At 40.7% G+C, this 24837-nt stretch overlaps 1 protein-coding gene across 1 annotated transcript; it reads left to right on the forward strand.

Moving 5' to 3' along the window:
* The first annotated feature begins 18018 nt into the window (after positions 1 to 18018).
* Mbl2 (mannose binding lectin 2) lies at positions 18019 to 23019 on the forward strand. Its single transcript, XM_070021096.1, has 5 exons — positions 18019 to 18144; positions 19120 to 19345; positions 19746 to 19871; positions 21387 to 21455; positions 22181 to 23019. The coding sequence occupies exons 2-5, from the start codon at positions 19165 to 19167 to the stop codon at positions 22552 to 22554; spliced, it is 750 nt and encodes a 249-aa protein (XP_069877197.1). The 5' UTR covers positions 18019 to 18144; positions 19120 to 19164; the 3' UTR covers positions 22555 to 23019.
* The last annotated feature ends 1818 nt before the right edge of the window (positions 23020 to 24837 follow it).

Consider the following 24837-nt stretch of genomic DNA (forward strand, 5'->3'; position numbering starts at 1 on the left):
AAGATTAGGTGGCTGTAGGTCTGTGGGTTCATTTCTGGGTCTTCAGTTCTATCTGTTCCATTGGTCCTCAGCTCTGTTCTTGTGCCCATACCATACCAAGCTGTTTTGATTACTATGGTTTTGTAATTGAGTTTGAAGTTTGGAATTGATATTCCTCCAGCACTGTTCTTTCTGCTAAGGATTGTTTTTGCCATTTAGTGTCTTTTAGTCTTCCATATAAATTTTTGGAATGCTTCTTTTATTCCATTGAACAATGAGGTTCGGACATTGATAGGTATCGCATTGAATTTGTAGATAGCCTTTGGCAGTATTGCCATTTTCACGATGTTAATCCTCCTAATCCAGGAGCATGGGAGGTTTTTCATTTTCTTAATCCTGCTTTAATTTCCTTTTTCAGGTTTTTAAAGTTTTCATCATAGAGGTCCTTCACTTCTTAGTTAGCTGCTAGGTATTTTATTTTTTATGGGGCTATTACAAATAGAGTTACTTTCTTGATTTCAGACACACTCTTCTAGTTATTGGCATACAGAAAAGCCATTGGTTTTTCAGGGTTAATTTTATAACCTACTATTTTGCCAAAGTTTCAAATCAGCTCAAGTAACTTGGGAGTGGAGTGCATGGGGTTCTTTAAATAAAAGATCATGTCATCTGCAAAGAGGGAGAGTTTTACTTCATCTTTCCTTATTTGGATCCCCTTTATGTTTGCATCTTGTCTTATTGCTCTAGCTAGGCATTCTAATACTAAACTGAGGAGAAATGGAGAGAGTGGACATCCTTGTATCCATCCTGAATTTAGAGGAAATGGCTTTAGCTTTTTCACCATTAAGTATAATGTTGGCTGTAGGTTTGTCATACACAGGCTTTATTGTATTGAGAAATGTTCCATGGATTCCTAGTTTTTCCAGAGCTTTCATCATAAAGGGGTATTGGATCTTGTCAAATGCTTTTACTACATCTTTTGAGGTAACCATGTGGTTCTTATCCTTGCTCTTGTTGATCCTTTTTTGTCATTAAACTTTCTTCTGAATTATTTGAAATTGTGGACGGGACATTTGACTATTTTACCATAGTCATCTGAATTTAATAGCAATGATCTTCTATTTTAAGAATATAGTCATTACTTAACCTAGTCTTTTCTGTTGATTTAACTTCTTAAGCATGAGCTGGAATCTGGCAGATCTGCACACACCTATAATCCCAGCATTTAGGAGACTGGGGCAGGAGAATCTCAAGTTCAGGTAAGCCTAGGCTAAATAATAAGACTGTTTCTAAAAAAAATGAGTTATTGAATAAATAAGCAAATGGTATTTCTAGCAGACATGCCTCCAATGTAAATTATATTAAATTCTCATCACTTTAGCTAAGGAATCAAAAAATGTACAGCACCCAGCAGGAATGCTGCTATCCATGAAGAGAGTCCCCGGAGGAGTCAAAAGTGGATCAGTGACTCTATTCCTTTGGAGGCATAGCATGGGTTTTGTCTTGCTCCTCTACCTACCTCCCTGTCCTGTAGGGGTGTCTATTTGGTTTCCTGCCACTCACCCAAGGAGAATGTCCGGTGTTGTCAGGGAGGGAGACAGAAGTCTGGGTGGGTCCGATGACACCACTGCTTCTGACTGATACCTTCACTCTCAGCAGCAGAGTAGGGACTATGGCTCCCAATACATGGCTCAGCCTTTGGGGCTCCCCATTCTCTCCCTTTCATCCTTTTGCCCGGGCCTCCAAGGCCAGTGTTTGACCATGTTTGGTTTTTCCTTGCTCATAGCTCTGTATATAATCCCCTTTAATAAAATGCTCTGAATCTAGATCTGACAGCCTTCTGCTTCTCTCATATCCTGGACTGATATTCATGATGTTGAAAATTATGAACTACTATGATTATTACTTCACCTTCGGCTATTCCCATAACTTCAGATTTATACTGCTTTCTAGAAGGCAAACATTTATAACTCATGTTTTCACAGCCCAGATTTATTTCCTGAACACCACAGAGGAATTCCTGAGTCCTAGCTCAGAAATTTTTCTTAGAGAATAATGTCTAACTCCTTAGAAATATTTTCTTCTACCTGTAGATGTAGATGTATGTGTGTGTGTGTGTGTGTGTGTGTGTGTGTGTGTGTGTGTATGTGTGTGTGTGTGTGTGTGTATAATATGTGGAGAGAGATTTATAGGTTATACACACACGCACATATATATGTACATATATGTGTGTATATAGATGGAGAGAGGGAGAGAGAGAGAGAGAGAGAGAGAGAGAGAGAGAGAGAGAGAGAAAGAGAGAGAGAGAGAGTCTGTCTTAGGAATAGAATACACTTTAACTACATCTCAGGTATTTTTTGCTCTTCCAATTTGTAAGAGATGAACTAGAAGTGGTCCCAAGAATGGAACACTTTCCTTATGTACTTTCCTGCAGACTAAAGTTGCTTGAATATGGAGGAAGGAGGGAAGAGCAATGATCACCACAGTTGACATATCTGCAATAGCAATTATAAAAACGAACATAATTACCAAATATTATTGCTTTCAAAACACACTTTTTGGAAACAAGATCTCTCTCTGTAGCCCTGGCTAGCTTTCAACTCTTTCCTCTCTACCTCTTGTGTACTGTGATTAAACTACCATGCTTGGCAACATTTTATACTTTTTACTCATTTAATACTTTCATTCACATCTTGCTGCTGATGAAAGAAAGACACAAAAAGGAAATGATTGCCATTCAGGCAATCAGCACTGTAAGGACTTGAACCTGTCATCTGTAGACAGTTGCAAAATTCAGCTGTTTATTTCAACCCTGCACAGCCACTCCAGCCATACTGTCCTACTTCTTCCCCATCTGTTTACTCATGTCAGAAAAATGGAAAACAAAAAATAATGCCTTATCTTGATATCATTTGACATGGACACTAAATGAAAGGTGCTACTGTAGAAATGGCAGATAGCTGGTAGGAGGTCATGCTATCTCCTCTGGCTTCTGAAAGCATGTTTCAGAAGCACCCTAGTTTCTGAAAGCATGGTTCAATGCATGATGGGGAAAAGTCTCCAAACCACTCCCAGTCTGCTATTTTCATGACAATCCTGATAGCTGTCTTGACGTTAAATGTGTCAATCCTATTAACACTTTGCTAATGTTAACGTTCTCTGCTCATAAGATATTCCTGCTAAGACAATTGTATAATGATTGTAGTTCCTTTCTACTAGTCTGGGAAGTATTTACAAGTATTTGTTTGGAGGTTGGTTGCAACATTTTTCAACATTCATAGCTTACCAATCACTCTAATGCAGCAGTTTAAAAGACTATGCTGTCTAAATGTCTTCTGGTTTTAATTCAATTATACTCTACCCTTAACCCATGGATGATCTCTTCCCAACAAAGAGGAAATGTTTCAAATAAGCCTATAATAATGCTAAGGATAATAAGAGCTCCAGGATTGAGGTTAAGGGCTCCCAAACCTGGAAAATCATCAAAGCCACCCATTTAGAGCTCAACAAACACAGTCTCATTGTCCCACACCCATGATGAAGCTTCCAATTCTTTCTCTAAAGAAGTCCCACATTTTTTACTTTATTTCTTTTTAAGTTGGTTATTTTATATACTGATGTAAAAAATTGCACATGTTTGAATATCTCAAGAGCCAGGTTGCAAACCATAACTGGGCTGTATCAGAAAATATTTGTGTTGTACAATGGTTTCAGAGATTCACATAATAGAAAGAATTCAGGAGATTCCAGGGTATCAAAACCAAAGGATAAAAGACAAGAGGGGCAAGGGAAAGCAAAAAAATATAGTGACCTCTAGATCCACCACAGTCACCAGGGCCTTCTTTCAGCTCCCAAGAGAAAAACCTCATCATCTGATGAAAATATAAGATTTGAATAAGGAAACTTATTTTGTGGATAGACCCCTAAAATTTAGAATATAGACACAAGGATGGTGGTCTAGTGATTATTATGATAGAAATCAATTAGTTTAACTGGGCTGAATAGACATCAAAGAGTTTTAGATTTTATATGAGTAATTGGTTCTCTGTCAGTGCTAGAGTTCTAGCAGGTATAGGCACAGGGTGTAGGTATTGAAATTTGAAAATTGCATCAAAAGTGCTCTTTAAAGATTTTTTATTCCACAAAGCTTTTTTTATAGTATACATTTGCCTTTAAAGAATGATGATATAATTTATCATGTCCCAGTATGTGTGCATATATATGCAATATATATTAGATCTTATTTTTTGTCATTCAGTGTGTTTACTTGTAGCATGATAGGCACATTCTTGCTACCACAAATGAGAGAAACTATGCAGTCTGTTTCTTTGGCTCTGGCTTACTTCACTTTAATATAATTATTTCCAAGTCATTCCATTTCCTTATGAATGGTACAATATCATTCTTTCTGATGGATGAGTAGAATTCCATTGGGTATTATATACCACATGTTCTTAATCCATTTGTCCAGTGAGGGACATCAGAGTTTATTGCATGTGTTGGCTATGATAAAAAATACTGTAATGAACATGGTTGTATTGGTGGCTTTAGCATGGACAGGTTTTTGGTCCATTGGATAAATGCCCAGGAGTACAGTGGCTGAGTTATAGGGAAGCTCTAAGTTTAGTCTTTTAAGGAGCCTCCATACTGCTTAACAGAGTGGTTGAACAAGTTTACATTCCCACAAACAGTGTAATAGTGTTTCTTTTTGGCCACACCCATGCCAGCATTTGTTGTTGTTGGTTTTTTCTTATAATAGCATTCTAACTGGAGTGAGGTGAAATCTCAGTGTTGTTTTGATTTGTATTTCTTTTATGATCAGAGATATTGAACACTTCTTCATGTATCTATTGGCCATTATTTTTTCTTTTCTTCTGAGAAGTTTCTCTTCAACTGTTCAGCCTATTTATTGATTGTGTTGTAGAGATTAACATATAGAGGCCAAAGAGGTTTTGCATAGGAGTGGTGGATAAAGGCTCAATAGCTAGGTACAGATGATTATATAAAATAATATTCTATGAAATGAACTCCAAGAAAAAGAAACAGGAGACTTTTTTTTTAGTTGCCATTGTTGCTGCTGTTGTTCTCTTTTCCTTTTGTCTTGTTCGTTGGTTTGTTTGTATTTGGAAGGATAAGGGAAGGCACATAAAAGGTGGAACAATAATGAACAAATACAACTGTGATGCTCACAATGGAAAACAAACTGGATATCTTGTGGGTGGGGAATGGGAGGGAAAGACTGGGAGAGAGCAAAGAAAGAGAAGAGGGGATTCAAAAAGAATTGTACTCAGACTTATTACCTGACTTGTAAACTGTAACCTCTCTGTATATCAACTCTACAAAAACAATGACAAATTAAAAACATTTAAAATAAGAACAATGATGATATATGTTCTATGTTCCTCCTAACATTTGAAAGCAAGCTACTACAATACACTTGGGGATACTCCTGTACACAAGAATGCATGTGAGTCATATTTGTATAGAATCACAAAGTATTTTGTATTTGTCCTTTTTTATTGGTTTCACAGCAAAGATATTTTCCTCAGGTTTCTAGCATGATGATATACCTAACAATCAGGAATTTAGAAATCATTCCATTTTGCGTATGGATGGCATGGGAATACAGACTAATTGGGAAGGAAAATGCATTGTCACCAAGATTAATATTAACTTCACCATAGGGATGGCAGTTCACTCTTATTTTTGCTCAAGAATATCTTTTTTTTTAACCTCTTCAGGTTTATTTTTGTACTGTAACTTCCAGAGTTGAAAGTCATACTCTCTCTGCAAGTTACAAAAGTATTCTTTCTCACATTAAAAAAAAAACTTATTATTTTATGTGTATTACTGCTACATCACAAGACTGAAAGACTTTGTAAGTCTACAGGAAATATGCTGACCTCTTTAATATCCTTTTAAACAAAAGTAGAATGAAATCCCCAGGGAACCGTAAGCACCATCAGGCAGGTGGGAGATTTGACAGACTTGCTGTTTCCTTATAAAACTGTTGGTAAAGGGAATTTTCTAAGGTACGTTTGATCTTTATTAAATCTAATTTTCTGGAAGAAAGCCAGTGCCATACTTAACTGAAGGTAAAGGAGATTTTTATAAGGTACTTTCAATCTTTATTAGATCTGCTTTTTCCAGAAAGAAAGTCAATACAATACTGAATTGAAGAGAAGGCAAATGTATCTTTTAATTATACTTTTTCTACACATACAAAAAAAAATGGAAAGGAGATTAAAAGAAAAAATTGAAAACTTTTTAATATGATGCAATATTGTGATGACCTCTCTCAACATTTGATCTGACTACATAAATGAGCATTTCTATTTGTTGCCACACATTGTTCTATTATAATTCTGATGTAGTGTCCTTCAAAACAATGCAAGAAATTATGCAGCATGCACTATCTGAAATTTCAATGTTGTTATAAGTCTGAAATGAGTCTTATTTATGCCAGTAAATTTGATAAGTGAGGGACAATAAATAAACACTGTTTCAAATAATTTGAGGTAATACTATTTACTAATTTGAATACAAAGGAAAATAGAAAATGTGCATAGTTCAACTCCTACTAAAGAAATTGAATTCATCATTAAGCACTATGTCATATGGGAATCTTTCTCTACACACCAAAATAAAATGATGTAACATTTAAAGGAAAAAATAATCATACCAATCTTATCAAGACCCTTTGAAAAAGTTCAGGGAGTGGAGCCATTTCATTTTGCTAAGAGAGGGGAAATACAGGCTAATATTTCTGGTGAACCTACATGCAAAACTAAATAACTTTAATAGCAATAAAATCAGGGTTCTCTTTCAAACTGATCGATATTTCCATGGATGAATGCACAAAAAACAAGAGAAAAAATCTACACTGGACATCTTGAGAACAATATTGTATCAGGGCCTTGGTGTAAGGGAAGAAAGGTCTAACTCTGTGGAGGCTGAGGAGGACCAGGTTCAAATTGGACAAAGATGAATGGAGGGGCCCACGAGCCCAAACGGAACTTCTATGTGCAAGAATGATCTTTTAGTTCCTTCCATCAGGGCAAGTACAACTCACTGAAAGATCCGGGCCCAGATCTGTACCTGTGCAAGGCAGAGCAGGCACAGGGCAACCCTTAAATCCTGCAGTTGAAGGTCAGGCTGAGAAAACTGGGCAAAGTAGAATCTGAGGTCAGAAACTGCTGGTTAGGCTGGCATTTCTGTGGTCCTGAGCTCTGGTTAAACAGAAGAAAGCTTCCTGAGGAAGGAGGGTCTGACCATACTCCACTCAAACGGTGCTTGTATGTGCATACTACCTTCTTTGATTGTACAAGAGCTCTTAAACCTCTGGTGGGGAGCACAAACTAGAAAATCCAGTTTCACAAAATATTCTGTTGTTAAACTCTTAGCAAGGAAAGAAAAAGAACTGTTATTACCAAGTCCCCCATTAATCCATATCTTAAAGCCTAAATTCCCAATATGATATAATATAGTATGGTTTGTTAGGAAGTTAATAAAGTTGGGAGGGTGGAGAAGAACCATGAAAGAGAAGATCCTTCCTTCCTTCCTTCCTTCCTTCCTTCCTTCCTTCCTTCCTTCCTTCCTGTCTGCCTGCCTGCCTGCCTCCCTGCCTCCCTGCCTGATTTCTTTTTCTTTCTTTCTTTCTTTCTTGCTTTCTTGCTTTGCTTCCTTCCTTCCTTTCTTTCTCCCCCTCCCCCACACCTTCCCCCCTTCCCCACCCTCTCTCTCCACCCCCCACACCCACTAACGATAGACATAGTGACTACCTCCATACAGAAAACAGGTCCTCACCAGACACCAGTCATGTCACTGTCTTGATCTTGGACTTTCCATCCACCATAACTAAAAGAGGAAAAAGAAATTGTGTCAAGGCCAATCATTCTATCACAGAGCATGCACTGATGGAGCAGGCCATTCTCTAAATCAACTACACTGAGTTTATAATGGGCTCCTAGGAATTAAGACCTTGCCAGGAAATTCCACGCTGGGCCACCCAGGAGTCTTGAAGCCAGAAGACACTCTCAACTTCTAGGAGGAAAACTACATCCATATGTGTATTTCCTGACTTCATTTTTTTCTTTTCTAGAAGTTGTAACATTGCTATGGGCAAGAATGAGAAAAATTGAGAATTTCTCTTTCCTCAGTGCTGGCCAAAACTGTAAACAAATTCCATTTCTGTTTCTCTTCATGTGGCTGAGCATTCTAACCTAGAACCAGACATGATTGCTTGAGTTTTCAGCAACATGTTGAGAGAAATGCCTTTCTTTTTTCTGCAAACCAAAGTAGACATGCAGAAGAACTTAGACGCTAAGTGGAGGGGTGTGGCCCCTCTTTTCTCAAAGACAACAGCATCTAGGGACAAATGCTCTACTGGAATCAACAGATGTAAGAGGATCCACTTTCACAAGTTGGAGCTGAATTCCAGTTTACCTTGTTCTTTGTCTCAGACTTTCAACCTCCTATGTACTGATAATGAGCTTTTGGCCAGGCCCACCTGCTCTCAGCAAATTGTTAGTTTTTCTAGCTACAGGAATAGAATCTTCTCATTTGAAAAACAAAACAAAAGCAAAAAAACCCCAAACAGTTATCTTAGAAGCATTTTTGTGGGTCTCCTGTTCTTTATTTTTGTGGATTAACAATGCATTGGCTTTACCACATCTTCCCTATTACAACAGCTGTGATTGGCAGTCATGATTCCTTCTTAATCCAGGAAATGAAGATGTAGACGTTGGCTTCCCAGCTGCTTGAAAAGATGGAATACCATTTGGGATGTGAAATACTGAAGACTAATCTTTGTTTTAGTTTTTCTCCAGTTCTGGGGCTTGAACTCAGGGCCTGGGCACTGTCCCTGAGCTTCTTTGCTCAAGGCTAGCACTCTACCACTTGAGCCACAGCGTCACTTCCTGTTTTTCAGTTCATATGATACTGAGGAATCAAACCCAGGGCTTCATGCATGTTAGCACTCTACCACTAAGCCACATTCCCAGCCCCATGAAGACTAATCTTATATCCAACCTCTCAGCCCAGAGTTCATCCCAGAGCATCAAAGCAGTCCAAAATTCACCCCAGTCCCAGTGGCCAGAGCTAAGCCCGACTCACTGGAGTTTGGTCCTTGGCTTCAGATCAGAAAGCTCTGGTTCCTAACTCTTAGTCAATATCATGGAGAACCAGTCTAGGGATAGACAATCTTAATCTAGAATGTCTGAACAAGGACGAGAGCCCCAACTGAGAACTCAGGGTTCAACATAGAATTTCAGGTCAAGGAACCTGAGATGAGCCCCAAAAGCATATTTCAAACCATGGAGACCAAAGTTTATACAGAACACAACCATCATGGGATGAGAGAGTGGACCCTTGGGGACATATAGCAGGGCAGGGTCAGTTTCTCTGTATCTGAAACCGGCACCTTGAGAGTTTCAAGAGATCCACATCTGAATTCAGATTGCCCAGATATTTCTTACTTCTGGCATTCACAGTGCTTCTCCAAGACTTTTCTGGGTCACACATCCAGACTTAGAGTTCTAAGTCTTCTCTCCAGACATGCTTTCCTGCACTGTACAATTCTTGAATATTTTTTGTTGCTATTTCTTTAGGCCTATTTAATGGAATTATGCTAATATAAATTTGTGTGCTTTCTCTCTATTAGATCATAAACTTAAAAAGGAAAATAGCTCTCCTGGGTTTCTCTAGTTCTTATCCTAGTTTTTGACAAATAACAACCTTCAGGAAGTAGCATAGAACATGGGTTTGGCTGGGAGCTGGTGGCTGTAATCCTAGCTACTCAGGGGTCTGAGATCTGAGGATTGAGGTTTGAAGCCAGCTGGAGCTGAAAAGTCCCTGTGAGACTCTTCTCTCCAATTGACTGCCAGAAAACTGGAAGTGGCACTGTGGCTCAAAGCAGAGTACCAGCCTTGATCAGAAGAGCCCAGGGACAGCGACCAGGCCCTGAGTTCAAGTCCCACTACCGACCAAAAACAAAAGCAAAGCAAAACAAAACAAAAAACATAGGTTTGATGGCTCAGAGAGCCATTTTTTAGCCAACTGCAGTTTTAAGTAAGGCCAGAAGATGGCAGTGCTAACCCACACTTTCCTCTGAGACACAGCAACTATGCTTCCCTCAGCTAAAGGCTTCTGGTCCTAAGAGCATAACACAGAGAAATCTGCGGCAGGCAACTGCTCCTGGGGCAGTCCCATTTGGTGATTTGATGCCTTTGTTGAACCCCATCTATCCCAGAAAGCCATCCTTTTCTTTTACCTATGAGGGTGATTTTCCTTGGGGGAACGGAGGAGCAGTAAGCCCTCCAGACCCATTTCCAGTTTCTCCACGCTCTCCTTAAGCCTACTTAGAGGTGAGAGCCCCTGCCAAAGTCACAATACTCAGGTGGCAAAAGAGAATTAGATGTGTGCGCCTTTCCCGCCCTAGACACTTTCTCTTCCACTCCTCTCTCCTTCAGGCTGGGAGGCTGGCCTTCTGTGGGAGGGGTGGCTGGTGTCCAGCTAAGCCCCTGGAGCCAAGCTCCTCTAGGCCTTCCTGCCAGAGAACAACTTCCCTAACTTTCCCTCAACACCCTGCACCTCCCCATTCAGTCATTCTTGCCTGTACTTTTGTTGTTGGTGGTGGTAATGAGGCTTGAAGTCTGGGCCTGGGCACTGTCCCTCCACTCTTCAGCTCAAGGCTAACGTTCTACCACTTGAGCCACAGCACCACTTCTGGTTTTCTGGTGGTTTATTGGAGATAGGAGTCTCGCGGTCTTTCCTGCCCAGGCTGGCTTTGAACCGTGATCCTCAGATCTCAGCCTCCTCAGTAGCTAGGATTACAGGTGTGAGCCACTGGCACCCGGCTTTGCCTCTACCTTTCTGTCCAGGACAGCTGCACCCATATCCTGACCTTTTTGTTTCCAAGACAGCTGAGTTCCCCCTGACCCAAGCAAGTCTTTAAAGCTAAGCTGACCTTGGAGCTGGTTTAGGAGAGGAAGAGCAAAGCCAACAGCAACCTTGGAGCCCAGCCAGGCCCACCCCATGCCTTTCTTGGTGCTCACTCCTCAGCCCAGCTGGAGGAATCCTTGATGCAATTGGAAGGCACCTGCAGGGAACTCATATGCATTCATCCCCTCTAAATTCACCCTTCTATAACTGATGTATAGGATACCCTTCTATGTATGATATGATGTCTATATATGATACAGGAGAAAGAGCTATTGTTCCTGGTGTCTTATGAGGTGAGAAAATCACCTCATACCCAGCAAGGAAGTGCCAGACATGTACCAGGGTCAGAGAGCTTTGGGCAGTGTCCTGGCTTCACCCCAGCTTTCCTGCAAACCTAGCACCAGAGTAATCAGTGCCTCCAGCTGTGCCTTACTCGGCTCCTCCCCATTCCCCAGGCCTCCTGCATCCAGGAAGCACTGGAGAATGCTGGAGCAGCTGTGCCCACAGGCACTGTGCAGCCATCCTGACCTTGGCCCACCCTTGTCCGCAGGGCTGATCCCTGTTCCATTGCCATTTCCACAGCCACAGAACCACTTTGCCCAGGACCATGTGCAGTGCTCAGCCATCCAATGGATTCCATTTCACCAGTGCCATGAACTGTAACAGTATATGTTTCTCTGTTCACTAGAGTTACTTTTGTAAAAATCACAGTTTCATGACTCTTTGTATTACACTTGCTCTTTTAGATCTCTGTCTGCATGACTTCTATCTCCTCATTGATGTGGGGCCCTGGGTTTGTGTATGGTGGGTACATCACAGCTGTTCACATCTGATCATAGGGTTGGACACACAATGCGTGCGAAGGCTCACACACACAGACGTGCTAGCCACTAGTTCAAAAAACTAAGTGCATGATGCAGTCAACCCATCATTCCTAGAGCTGAGTTTGTTCATCTGTGGTTTCAAGAAGATGGTAAAGGCAAGAGGTTGGTGCCAGGAAAGATACCTGTGAGACTGGAAGCCCTTTAAACACACACACACACACACACACACACACACACACACACACACACACACACATACACACACACACACACACACACACACACATTTGTTTTTCTTCTAAGGGGCTCATACTGGTCCCAGATTGAATCTCAGCTCAGCTATTAAGAGAATCTGGAATGGCAATGAAGATTGAAATGAAGGCTAGGTACTGTGGCTCACGCCTGTAATTCTAGCTAGTAGGAAGACAGATCAATCAGGAGGAGAGTAGTCTCTTTTTGCCTAAGCAAAAAGTTAGCAAGACACTATATCAGGCAATAATCTTGGAATGGTCATGCATGACTATGATTTAACCTTTTGGAAACAAACAAGGAGAAGAGAATATAGTAGAAACTGAGGCTGGCATTGGCTGGGAAGGATGGGTAAGGAAACATAGGTGTTATAAAGGTAAGTGCAGATAGAGAAAGCAGACATCTCTCTCAGCTAGATCAGTCAGATTCTGTCATTCCCCTCAGACAATGAACTATCCTATGGAGCACCAACATGAAACAAAATTTCTTTGTTCTGAGACATTAAATCATTCCCAAAGCATGCTCCATGGAGGTGGGGGGTGAAGGGTGAAGGCCTGCCTCTCTCTTGCTTACGGGGACTACTGCCATTCCTTTGCACAGCCCAGCTTTGCTCCCTCCATTTGGCTGATCTAAGCTGCCCAATTATATGTCGCCTCGCTTTTTGACTGTGTGCTCTGTAGCATTGACTTCTATTCCTCAATCCTCCCTCTAATATCACCCAACACTAACCCAAGTCCCATGAAAATCTTCTCAAAATCTGCCCCCAAGAAATCCTACAGAATACCACTGTATTCAGTAGATATCCCTGCTGCAGCTATGAGATTAAGCTTACTAAAAATTAAATACTACTACTACTAATAATAATCAACTTTGTGTGACTAGAGGCATGTTCCTGTTGGGTTTTGCTTGAAACTCAATGACAACTTCAGTTACTGCCTTTGTTTTTACTGACAGCCACCAAAAGGGAAAAGAGATTGGGACTCAATCTCTCTTTCTCTAGATGTAAAACCCAAGGTGTGGTCTGAGGATGTGGTTTGTCTAAACTCACAGTGAGTTGGAACAGGGCTGTCTGACTCTGGATCTCAAGCAGTGCCTCCCAGGTGGAGCCATTTGGAACATGGCTATCCAAGTGATGAGACTACTGTCCCATCTTCCCAGAGAGGGTGAGGCCGATGTTAAGCAGCTGTCTTGCTGAGCTGGGCCATGCACTCAGCACTTACATGGACCCAGTGAGGCCCAGCATTCCACAGCCAGTGCAGAAGAGGGAACCGAAGATAAGAAGACTGGAGAACTTGGCTGAAGTTATGCAGCCAGGACATTTCCCCACAGGACAGGAAATGGGAAGAGAGGCCTTGTCTCTTCAGCTTCTTGGGAGTCTGGATTCTTGGATTTCTGATGGGACTGCTGGATTTATGCAGTGTTGGAAGCTCCTTAAAATCCAGAACAGCTTTATATAGTGGCCTTATCTGTATCTGGGAACCAGGGTGGGAATAAGGGTATAAGGCCTGCCAAATAGGGTATATCATGTTGGGCTAGACCTACAGGAGACCTGGAGAGAAGGAAGTTGCTCAAAGCTGGGCATCAATCAAATCTGTGGATTCACTTTTGGATTGCTTCCCATGCAGATGTCCAACTCCTCTCACCCCCAGTTCCAGGAATCCTTGGGGTCAATGACTAGAAGACAGTTTATTGAACTCTGGACTAAGTACACAAGGAAAGTAAATATTGTGATCAAAGCGAGCACCAGCTGTAGGATCTGGCATGTTCTACCTTACCTTTCCTCCTACTGTTGAAGCAGGAGCTGGGGAAAACTCCAGCTAGGAAAAGTAGCAAAAAGAGATAAGCAAGATATCTGTTAAATTTTTTTTTCCTCTCTGCTATGAACTGATGGCCATCACTTTTTTTGTTGTTGTTTAATTTTGTGGCCCTACATTTTCTTGGACATTTTCTGCGGAACAAAGCATACGTTGTTGGAAGTAAAGAGACCAGAACCTCCACAAGCCTATGACAGTCCAGATGTAAGGGACTTGAAAGGACACCTCGTTCCTATTCCTCTAGTGTCTGAGCCTCCAAATAGTCCTCATCCTCTCTGTGGAACTCTCATGAAGGGTCTTCACAACCTCCAAATGAAACTGCATTTTCCTGCCAACTGCTATTGTGTAGATCACAAATGTTCCCCCAAAGGCCTGTCTGTCAAAGTTTGGTTCCTAACCTGTGTTAAGTCTTAGTCCTCAGCCCAGGGTGTTATTGAGAGATGATGGAATTTTTAAGACAGAAGACTGGGGTGGGGGAGTGGGGAGCGGTTGGGTCACTAGAAGTGTGTTCCCCAGAACATCAGAGAGACCTTGATCTTTCCCTTTCTCTCTCTTTCTCCCACTGGAGGAATTGGGTTGAACAGACTTTCTCTGCCACAAGCTCCTACCAAGATGTACTACTTTGCCACAGTCACAGAAGTGATATAGACAACTGATTCTATAGGTTGAAACCTCTCAAACCATGAACCCAGAGAAGCCTTTTCCTCTTTGTAAGCTAATTATGTCAATTGTTTGGTTATGGTAGTGGAAAGCTGACTACTGCGGTATAGCAGGCATGTAGGAAATGTTGAGAGCTGAGCAAACTGTGCTTTGTTTACCTATCTCTGCATCTCTTTCATACTGTGCCTATTGACCCCTAAAACAGGATTCAGACATTTACCCATGAGATGCTCATTGCCTGCTTCCCCAGTTGCTTTTCTTTAGCCTTTGATTCCTGTCTTAATCAAATGAACATTACATGCTCAAGTCAGAAACTAATGTACCTAGCATGGTTTCTTATTTTACCACCACATAGCCAAGCAAATCTTTAACTCAGTCATTTGTACATCCTGCAGGTTTCTCAAAAGTGTCTACCTTCTTCACCTAGCTGCCATCATCTGAATCCTGGCTACTTTCACCTCACCTGTCACTTTAATGATTATTATAAGCTTTCATGGAGTGGTACTTTTCTCCAATTTTTCCCTACCTGAGACTTTATCCAGAATTCAAATATGATTATCACCCCCACACACACACATACACACACACTCTCTCTCTCACCTTAGAATTCCACTAGTGACACTCAGAAGAATGTCCAGCATCTTCATCATGGCATATAAACTCTTTAATCTATGGGCACTAACCACGTGGATCTCATGCCTTAGGCCCTGATGACTGACTACTATTGTCATTGTAAAGATGGACCACATTCCTCACTTTCAAACCACTGTATAGGTTACTTACAAGGCATAATTTGAAGAAACCTCTAAAGGAAGTAGAGATAATCTTTGGAAAACTCATAACTTTCTTTAAACTCTTTTTTAAAACATTCTCTTTTGAAAGAATTTTAGTCTTACATGGAAATGTTTACAAACAAGACCACACTAAAGCTACCAGCACAACTATGTTTATTGCAGCATTATTTACTATAGCTAAGATATGGAACTAACCCAGATGCCCTTCAATAGATGAATGGATCAAGAAAATGTGGTATATATGCACAATGGAATTCTATGCCTCCATCAGAAAGAATAACATTACCTCATTTGTTAGGAAATGGAAAGGCTTGGAAAAAATTATATTAAGTGAAGTAAGCCAGGCCCAAAGAAACATAGGTCCCATGGTTTCCCTTATTTGCAATATCTAGTATGAGTCAAGCAGAAAAGGTCAGATAAGGTGATGTTAGGAAAATGAACCCTAAGATATGTATTTAAATTTTTTTTCTTTCATGCATTTGTATCTAACGCATTTATAAGATTATTTCTTTGTTGCTTTGTATGCCCCTCCCCTGCAGTATAACCCCTGCTTTCACTGTATTTGATGTCGGTATAATTTGTGGAGGGGAAGGGGAAAAACAAGTCGTTTAAATAAGGATATAGGTGGACCCATTGCAACAATGAGAAGTTCAAGTTGTCATGTCGAAAACGAACTTTACAACTTTGGTGGGGGGGGGAAGGACAGGGTGGGGGGACGGGGGGGGAGGCTGGGAAAGGAGGGGGGGGAAGGGGAAACAAAGGAGGAGGCTACAATGCTTGATAAGAAATGTACTCATTATCTTGCCCATGCAATTGTAACTCCTCTGTACAGCATTTTCACAATAAAAAATAAATAATTTTTTTTTAAAAAGGAAAGTTCTCAGGAGTGATAGGTTCTAACATGTCATAACTCAGGAACCAAAACTCAGAAATGGACATTGAAATCATACCACCAGAAGGCACTGATGTCATTTGGATTTAACTAGTAAGTATTTGCCATTCTTTTTCTTTTCTTGGTGTTCATTCTGTGCACCTGTTTTCTAGTCACAGGTTTGCGTAACTACCACGATCAACTATTTCATCATCCTGGTGAAACTTATCAGGGACATATCTTTTTGGGTTTTTTTTGGGTCCGGTCATGGGGTCTGAACTCTGGGTCTGGGCACTGTCCCTCAGCTCTTCAGCTCAAGGCTAGCACTCTACCACTTGAGCCACAGTGCCACTTCCAGTTTTTTTCTTTTTGCTTATGTGGTACTGAGGAATTGAACCCAGGGCCTCAGGCATGCAAGGTAAGCACTCTACCACTGAGCCACCTTCCCAGCCCTCAGGGACACATCTTTAGTTATACTTTCTCTACATTCCAATCAACAAGGAGGCTCTTGTCCTAGGCCAGACTGGAAGAAAAAGATTGAAAGACTTCGTCTCAGTATGAGAAAACTAAGTGTATGTGTTCAAGCAAGAAGTATAAATGAGAAGATCACAGTTTAAGGCATCCTGGGCAAAAATCAAGACTGTACCTTAAAATAAGATGGTGGGGGAGGGGCTACAGGCCTGAATCAGATGAGTCAGGTAGAATACCTTCCAAGCAAGCTGGAAGCACTGTGTTTCAAACCTCTCAATAATGAAAGACACTTAAAAAAATCTGTCTTCCAAAATGTGGCATATACATTTAGTACAATCTTGTTCAAGCTCAACATGAATGAGATTTTGATACATGCTATAATGCAGATGAGCTTTTAAGACATTCTGCTAAGTGAAAAAAAGCCAAACACAGGAGTTACTACCAAATTCCATTTACATGAGGTACCTGCAAGCGTTCAATATTTAGAGACAGAAAGTGGAATCAACATGACTAGGGCACACAGGGAGGTGGGAATAGAGCTTTTGAATAGCAAGAGGGAGTTTCAGTTCTGGAAATACTGCTGGAGACAGACAACATGAATGTTCATGTCCAACAACATGAATGTTCTTCCTGAGGCTGAATTGTTCATTGTTTTCATTTTAAAAACTATCCTTTTTAAGAGTTTTGATTCAACATATCAATTTAGGAGTACAATGTATCTTGATCAATGTCAGCCCTTCATCTGTCCCTCACCTATCCCAATCATACCCATCCATTGAATAATTGACACAGGGGAAAACTGTATACTATGTCTACTTTATCACCAAAAATATGTAAATGGCTATAATGCCATATATTAAATATGAATAAAAATATTCTAAGCTAATAGGACCATGTTGCTAGGAGGCACTATTTTAGAGATGATAAAACAGATTTCTCTGAAACAGGAATACTTGAACACAAGAAAGAGAGAAAGAAATTAAGAAAAAAAAAACAGCCAGAAATGCACTGGAGAGTTGTGTGCAGACAGACAAGAAGCTAGCTGTTAAGTGAACAGTCTAAGGCAGGAGTTGTCTTCGTGTGCTAATAGCAGAGTTCTGTGACACCTTTGCAGGTGAAGGTGTTCTTAGGTGCTTGTTTGTGTGTACTGCGGGTGGGTATGAATATCTGTGTGTATTCATGGGTGCTTGTGTGCATTTCTATTAAGCATCAAGTTCCTCATGACTAACCAAGTGAAACTACTTATGGTCACTCAGCAGTGAGACTTGGCAACATGGATTCGACTAAAGAAGACAGTGCTTCATCACAGTAGAGAGCCATTGAGTATTATGCTGGAGGCTGGAGACTCCTGTGAAATTTTCCTGGGAAGTTGTTTATTAATCTGGGGTTGAAGGCCAGGCTCTGGCTATCTCTCTCTCTTTACAATCAAAACGTGGGTTGCTGCTGAAGCCAGCATCTTCCCTCACTCTGAAGCACTTCCAGAGCTCCAGGATGGAGAACTAGCATCACTGATACAGAAATCTTTGCTGTACACACATCCTGTAAGTCGTTTCTTCTGAATGGACTTGCATTCTGAAGCCAAGAGTCTAGATTGGAAACTTGAAAGAGCCTTTCTGCAGGAGGTGGGAAGGTGAATGTCCGGGGAGGGAGCCGTGTAGCAGACAGAAATCACATTCGGGGTGGCCATTCTTCTGCTGATTCTGTGAAGTGGGAGAGTTTTCCTAATTGCTTGGCTGTTTGCAAAGGAGAATGGCTACCTTTGTGGTCAAAACACATTCACAAGGGACCCAGAGGGTTGGGCAGCTAAGGCTTTCAAGGGGACAGAAGGCATAGAAGAAAGTTTCAAGGGACAGATTTAGAAAAGCAAGAAAGAATTGTTGCAAGTTGTTTAAATGCCAGTAGTATAGGCGTTTCCGACTGTACCAACTGTACCAGATACCTGTTAGGAAGTAGAGAGGCATGTAGCACAGGACTAGAGCCATGGCAGTGAGAAACATCAGAGGGAAAAATGCTCTTCCTGGGGCAAGCCTGTTTTGCTGTGGCAAATAAAACACGGAAAGGAAGTATAGTCAAGGTCATTCTGAGCTCGTGTAGTGAGAATCAAATGACTTAATCTGCTTTTTTTCCTTTCTGGATCGTTTTGGTTTAGCATCTGAAACTGGGCAATTGATAGTTAATTGGTACTGCAGGGAAATTATCTGTCTTTCATATATATATATATATATATATATATATATATATATATATATATATATATGGCTCTGCGGGACTCATGGCTGCGGAAGTAGATGCACACAGCCTCTGAGCAGCAGCAGCAGCGCCTGCGCACTAGAGACCCCTCTCCAGGGTCCCCACTGAATTCTACGTTGCTTACTTTTGTTCAAATATCAATCCTCATAATATCACAGGGAAGATTTACTTTTCTAAATACCAAGGAATAGGTCACTATGTACACACGAGCTGTGCCTGAGTTACTGGACCCAGCGCATGTTTTGTAACTACACGTTGATTGACAGAATGAGAGGAAGATCTTTCTTGAGGTTCTTCACAAGGTGAAAACCATGTCCCCATTTCCATCTGCCCTTCTCCTTCTCCTGAGCGTGATGCCAGCAACCAATCCAGAAACCATCGTCAATGAAGATGCCCAAAAGACCTGCCCTGCGATTGCCTGTTGTCCGGGTTTGAATGGCTTCCCGGGCAAAGATGGCCGTGATGGTGCCAAGGGAGAGAAAGGAGACCCAGGTATTCATTGGGCTCTTCTGTCTCGGAGACGCTTTACTTTCCACAGGAGACTCCTCTGTAATTTTTAACATATCACAACTCAAAGCAAAGAGCTGGCTCGTTCCCTGGCTTGCCAGATTTCCACGCAGAAGTGGATTGATATGATTTGTTCTGCTTTTCCAGGGAAAGCAGCTCTCAGGGTAACTAGTCTCATGGAAAGCAGAATACTTTCTTTTCTGGGTCATTGGAAGCAGTGGCTCAGGAAGTTTGATCCGGAGTCTATGTCCAAGTTCTTGGGGGAGGGGAGAGAGGGAGATACAGAGGGACAGACAGAGACAGAGACAGAGACGGAAATGGAAACAGAGACAGAGAATGAATATGGACACAGATATGGAATCAGCTTCCCTTTTGCTTCTCACAGGTGAAGGCCTGAGAGGCATACAGGGCCCTCCTGGAAAGGTGGGACCTCCAGGACCTCCAGGACCCCCAGGATTACGGGGAATATCAGGGCCCATGGGGCCAAAAGGAGACCCTGGAAAGAAAGGAGGTAAGTTGATTATCTCACAATGGGGGGGGGGGGGATGAAGTCATTCTGGGTTCAGGAATCCAGACTGTCTGGTAGGAGGTTACCCTTTCCCTAGTGCTTTATGAGAAGAGGCTTAACTCTGCCTTCTGCTACAGACTCCTGAGCTCACTGTGGTTATCTAGAGCCTCAAGAAATTCCTGCCAAGGTCTTAATAGGGATTTATAAACCCTCTACCGGATGGGAGCCCCAGGATCTCCTTCAGCTTATTCTCAGGTTCCATGGAAAGAGCATAGTAAAAACAGGTTCCAGTGGCTCATACCCATAATCTTAGCTACTTACAAGGTTGAGACCTGAAGAGTCCTGGTTCAACTCAAACACAGGCAAAAAAGTCTGTGAAACTCCATCTCCAAAATAACCAGCAAAAGCCCAATTAGATATGCCTCTCAAGTAGTAGAGTACCAGTTAATCAAGCAAGCAAAGACGACTTAAGGCCCCAAGTTCAAACCAAGTACTGCTGAAAGAGAAAAGGAAAAAGGAAAAATAAAGGAAGAATACAATGCATGTACATGTAGGCATATTATGTCTCTTTTTTAACCTCACAGCATATATATATATATATATATATATATATATATATATATACATATATATAAGCTTAACTTCATAAAAAAGGAATCTAAAACATTGTTTAAAATGCAGCCATTTACTTAAACATAGTTCTAAGAGTTATCCAGATAAATTTTGGTTCTGCTGGGCTGAAGTGTGTGCTTCACCAATGGCCAAAGGTCTCAATCACATGTTTCACTGTTGTTTGGATATCAATTGGAGAAATGAAAGTCCATGAGTTCTGGGTCTCTTATCTGACAGGCTACTCAGGGCTTGATCCCATAGTGATGATAGAATTCCTGAGTAGAGAGCAGAGCATATACACAGACATTTCTGCCATATTGAAATGGTCCTAACAAGTCAAAAATCAAGCTCACATTAAAGAGCATGAAAGAGACTCTCAATGAGAGTAGGTTAACTAGTTTAAGGCCTCTGGTCCTCTCCACAATGGGTCAACTTACAAAAATTGTGGTTGCTTTGTTTCAGAGCAGATTGGAAAAAACAACAGGCAATGAAAACAAAACTGAAGAAGAGCGATCTTCCAAATATCTTAGTCAGTATTTACTAGCTCACATTAATACTTCCAGAGATTTATTTTTAGTCTTGGTAGTGCAATTCATTAAAGAAAAAAGAAAAACTGAAGAACTCATATACAGATTGTTATCACACTAGGAAATCAGAAGCACACGTGTGTGCATCAAGTACGTGTGAATATAAGATGTCTTGGGCAATGCCAACAGATGAAAATCGATAGGTAGAATTTTTTTCCTTCTTTTTGATCCTCAGTATTTTTTATTTTTCTTGAAAATGTTACAAACAATGTAAAAACAAAAAAAGCTTTTTTTATTTGAAAAATATTTCCACTCCTTTATAGATATAGTTTGGGGGACCTCTTTTCATTAATGCTCCTTACTCTGTTGAATTTTCTAGAATGTGATTCCAGCGCAGTTGATTCAAAAGTGACAAGTTTGCAGTCAGAATTGGAACTTATCAAAAAGTGTAAGCTTTTTCTCTGCTTCAGGTAGTATAGCATTTTGGGGGAAAAAATCATTGATTATATCTCATTGTCTACCTGGATAAGTAATTCTCATTCTCTCATCTTATGTTACATTTATAAGCATCTTGTAGAAATGGAAGCAAGTTTAAAGTACCTGCTCAAACGTGCAGATCTAACAAATGCTATAACCAGATTATACATTGAAATCAGATGTAGAACCAATAGTCGGACCTTTACTCCCAGAAATTGGGACTAATTCCATTCTCTTAAGCTGGTGTCTTGAATTGGAAGTAGAATTAAACATTTCCCTCCTGGCTTGGTGTAAAATTCATACACATTTTTCTTTATTCTCAAAGTAACTATATCAGAAAATTCCAAATTCAATATACTTTGAAATTCTAATCCAAAAGGACCAAATACTTTATGCTGGTGTATCATTTTATTGTAACAGTGCCAAATTTAACAAATGAATAGAGCAGTTAAACTTGAATTCCAAGGGGAAAGGACATTTGTTTGCTTGTTTTGTTGTTGTTGTTGTTATTGAATAAGTATGTCCTAAAATTTCGATAAGGTTTTCCAGTATGAAAAACATCATTGTTTATCTGAAATTGAAATTGAACAGGACATACTATACTTCAGCAACTCTATTCTGAAAGCATTTACTCAGAGGTATATCTTAGGGTGGGTTAAAAGACAAGCCATTGTCATCTACTTTTTCACATTTTAGGGCTTTACTTCTCTCTGGTGAAAAAGGTTGGGAAGAAGGTCTTCTTGAGCAGTGGTGAAACGATGAGCTTTGACAAAGTCAAGGCCCTCTGTGCCAGCGTCCAAGCCTCTGTGGCCACTCCCAGGAATGATAAAGAGAATAAGGCCATCAGAAGTACAACCTCAGAATTGGCCTTCCTGGGCATCACAGATGAGGCGCATGAAGGCCAGTTTGTTGATATGACAGGAGCACCACTGAGCTATACTAACTGGAATGAACACGAACCCAACAATGCTGACCCAGGAGAAGATTGTGTGATCCTTCTTGCAAATGGCAAATGGAATGACATCCCTTGTTCCAGATCCTATATGGCAGTCTGTGAATTCTCTGAGTGACCCTGCAGACCCACCCCCTTGTCCCTTTCTGTATCTTATAGGTGCACCATCTGATTTGGAAGGTAATACATATTCACTTTCTCAAACACCCAGTATTGAGCTACTCTTTTGTAGAGAATTGGGGAAAATCCAAGAATGAGTTGGATGATGCATTGTGGAGGTGAGAAGTGAGAAGAGACCAAGGGCTTCAAGTCCACTGTGAATACTTATACTTCTGAGCCACAGTGAGTCAACAGTAGTAAAGTAGTAGCAGTTGTCTTAACAGGAGGGTAATAGTACAAATAATATACTTTTAGTCTTTCCATGTGCCATGGCCTTTGTATCTTCCAGTGGTTGTCCAATTCAGTTAACCTACAATACTTTTGTTTGAATGGCGTTTACTTGCCAATGAATACAAGACACTATGTTGAAAAATGAACTTTACAATTTAGTCAGGAGATGGGGGGGAACGGGGGGGAGTGTAGTTGTGGAGGTGGGAGGGAAAGGATGGTAGGGGAAAAACAAAGGAGGAGGCAACAATGCTTGATAAGAAATGTACTTATTACCTTGCTCATGTAACTGTAACCCCACTGTACAGTATTTTCACAATAAAAAAAACTTACTTTAAAAGAAAGGAGACAAAGGACCTGAAGAAAAATGTGTTATTTTTTCACATATTGTAGATACCTCTGCTCTGTTGTGTCCACTTCCTCTCTGGATAACAGTTTTCAGGGTGATGACATGACCCCAGCATGATTCTAAGGCTTTCCAAGCAATCTCAGGCATCCAGTAGGCTTCTTAGAAGTGTTTTCCTGAATTGGATTTCCTCCTTTATGAGATGCTAAGCTACAGAATTCAAATCAGTTTCAACTGAACATGAATGCTCACACATGTATACACTCATGTGATCACCATTGAAATTAGGATATAAGTCATTTCTAAGTCCCTAGAATCTTCTTCAGTACTCTGCCAAGTTAATATTCCTAAGTTTTATTAATTTTATCCATTGTTGGCCTTCATTGACATGGAAATGTACTATATGTACTGCCTCATGTCCAATTCTTTTTCAAAGTTAAGTCTAGGAGATTTATTCACACTGGTATTGTGTATAGCTCTCATTTATCCCTTTTCATTGATACAGTTTCCTTATATACGCCTTGGTTTCCACATTATATTAGCAGACACTTGGATGACTTACAGTTTGGGGCCATGAAGAAATAACTCTCAAGAAAATTTCTGTGCTAGTATTTTTTTATGTTTTTATTGCAAAATAGTGTACAGAGGGGCTACAGTTACATGAGTAGGTAATGAGTACATTTCCTATGGAGTGTTGTTATCTCCTTCTTTGTTTATCCCCTACCATCCCCTCCATCCCCACATTCCGTCCCCACATCCCCACCTCCTCCCTACCCCCCCAAGCTGTAAAGTTCGTTTTTCAACATAGTGTCTTGTGTTGTAATAGGTAAACCTGTATCCTTATTTCAGCAATTTGTTATCTCCCTTCCCCTCCCCAAATTAAAAAATGTATATACAAGATTCAGGGAACCAACATCAGATAGAGTGAAAACGGGGTTATACCCTGGGAGAAACACATACAAAGATGTACTAGTATTTTGATGACATGACTAGATTGCCCTAGTTATCTATCTAGAGTAGTTTGTGGGTCAGGGCAAAGTTATGAATTTTAGTTCAATAGGCACTGCTCATTTTCCAAAGAAATCATATGGAGTTAGCCTCCCATTGGTACCAGCCATAACTAATCGATACCCTCCTTCGCAATGTACAAATTTAGGCACCATCTTCTTGGGTTCAAAACCAAAGGGTCACCATGAAAACATCTGTTACAATGCTAAGACTCCAGAGAACAGGGAAGCCTCTCACCCCACAAAACATCATGACACACACAAACTTTCAAGAACCAACTTAAACACACTAATACATATACAGCACACACTCAAAAGAGAAACATAAACCAAATATCTAGAACAAGTACAAACAATCACTCACAGATACATAGAAGAACACCACTTCTAACCAAAAGCTATAACACATCCTCAATGTTCTCCAGGACGGATCTTGGAGGTGTCAATAGTCATAGTGCAAGGTGGGGCCCTGGCTTACAGCAGGCATTTGGTTGATGGTCCAGTGAAAAGTGAGTGTCCCTGAGGGCTGTCACCATCTCTTCCTTGTGAAGGTAGATGGCACAGACATTTATCAATCCAATTAAAATGAATATTCACATTTAACCAGGGACTCTGATGACACTTGTGTCACTGTGTTATCTTGTACCAACAGCCGATACTT

The sequence above is a fragment of the Dipodomys merriami genome, unplaced genomic scaffold, assembly GCF_024711535.1.
Source record: "Dipodomys merriami isolate MVZ:Mamm:240054 unplaced genomic scaffold, mDipMer1.0.p SCAF_14, whole genome shotgun sequence".
NCBI lineage: Eukaryota > Metazoa > Chordata > Mammalia > Rodentia > Heteromyidae > Dipodomys > Dipodomys merriami.

Excerpts from the sequence above, each read along its gene's own strand:
- Mbl2 (XM_070021096.1), top strand. The coding sequence starts at position 19,165 with ATGTCCCCATTTCCATCTGCCCTTCTCCTTCTCCTGAGCGTGATGCCA. Across the intron at positions 19,872-21,386 it reads AGACCCTGGAAAGAAAGGAG|AATGTGATTCCAGCGCAGTT; the intron begins GTAAGTTGATTA and ends TGAATTTTCTAG. Across the intron at positions 21,456-22,180 it reads ATTGGAACTTATCAAAAAGT|GGCTTTACTTCTCTCTGGTG; the intron begins GTAAGCTTTTTC and ends TTCACATTTTAG.